This window comes from Orycteropus afer, unplaced genomic scaffold (assembly GCF_000298275.1).
Source record: "Orycteropus afer afer isolate SDZICR_OR568_19922 unplaced genomic scaffold, OryAfe1.0 scaffold00099, whole genome shotgun sequence".
NCBI lineage: Eukaryota > Metazoa > Chordata > Mammalia > Tubulidentata > Orycteropodidae > Orycteropus > Orycteropus afer.
Window position 1 is genome coordinate 4,242,431 of NW_006921686.1, and position 702 is coordinate 4,243,132.

The window sequence follows — 702 nt, forward strand, 5'->3', positions numbered from 1 at the left end:
CACTTGGGACTTATTAGACCTAATTAGGAATAATTAAGCGCCTCTTCGGGTGAGAAAGCCACGTGACATCACGAAAGAGCGCGGTGACGTTAGCCGCAGCGGGTGCGGGAAACCGTTTAACGGTACCACCGCCAGAACCGCCCCACTTCCGCTGATATTTGCATACTCAGCGAACGGACGACGGGACGTAAGCGTCGACGGGGTGACGTCAGGGCGCGCCCCTGCATCTCCCCCCCGAGCGTACGCACGTATGTACGTACTCACGCACGTACGTAGGGCCACGAGCAGGCGGGGGAGAAGAGCGAATGAGAGGCGCCCCGCCCAGTCAGGAAGGTTGCGCGTGCCCCGTGCGACCGCCAAGATGGTGGTGGGCGCGTTCCCTATGGCGAAGCTGATCTACCTGGGCATCCGGCAGGTCAGCAAGCCGCTCGCCAATCGTATTAAGGAAGCCGCTCGCCGAAGCGAGTTCTTCAAGAACTACGTCTGCCTCCCGCCGGCCCAGCGTGAGTCTGACCCCACGCCCTTCCAACCTTTCCATTCTCCAACCCCTCTGAAGTTGTTGCTTTGTGGATGGACATCTATCCGTGACCAATTACAGCCCGAACCGGCAAAGTCCTGCAGCCAATAGGGAAGGTCCCTGGGTGGGGCATGTAGGTAGCCCAATGGAGAGGACGGGCGTGGCTGCTCGCGGAAAAAAAAAAA

At 59.5% G+C, this 702-nt stretch overlaps 1 protein-coding gene across 1 annotated transcript in view; it reads left to right on the forward strand.

The window, feature by feature from the left end:
* The first annotated feature begins 361 nt into the window (after positions 1 to 361).
* The window catches only part of OPA3 (outer mitochondrial membrane lipid metabolism regulator OPA3), a 73,727-nt gene continuing 73,386 nt past the window's right edge, over positions 362 to 702 (forward strand). The window contains exon 1 of the mRNA XM_007943065.1: positions 362 to 503. Within this exon, the coding sequence (XP_007941256.1) occupies positions 362 to 503 (142 nt within the window). The remainder of the gene's footprint in view (positions 504 to 702) is intronic.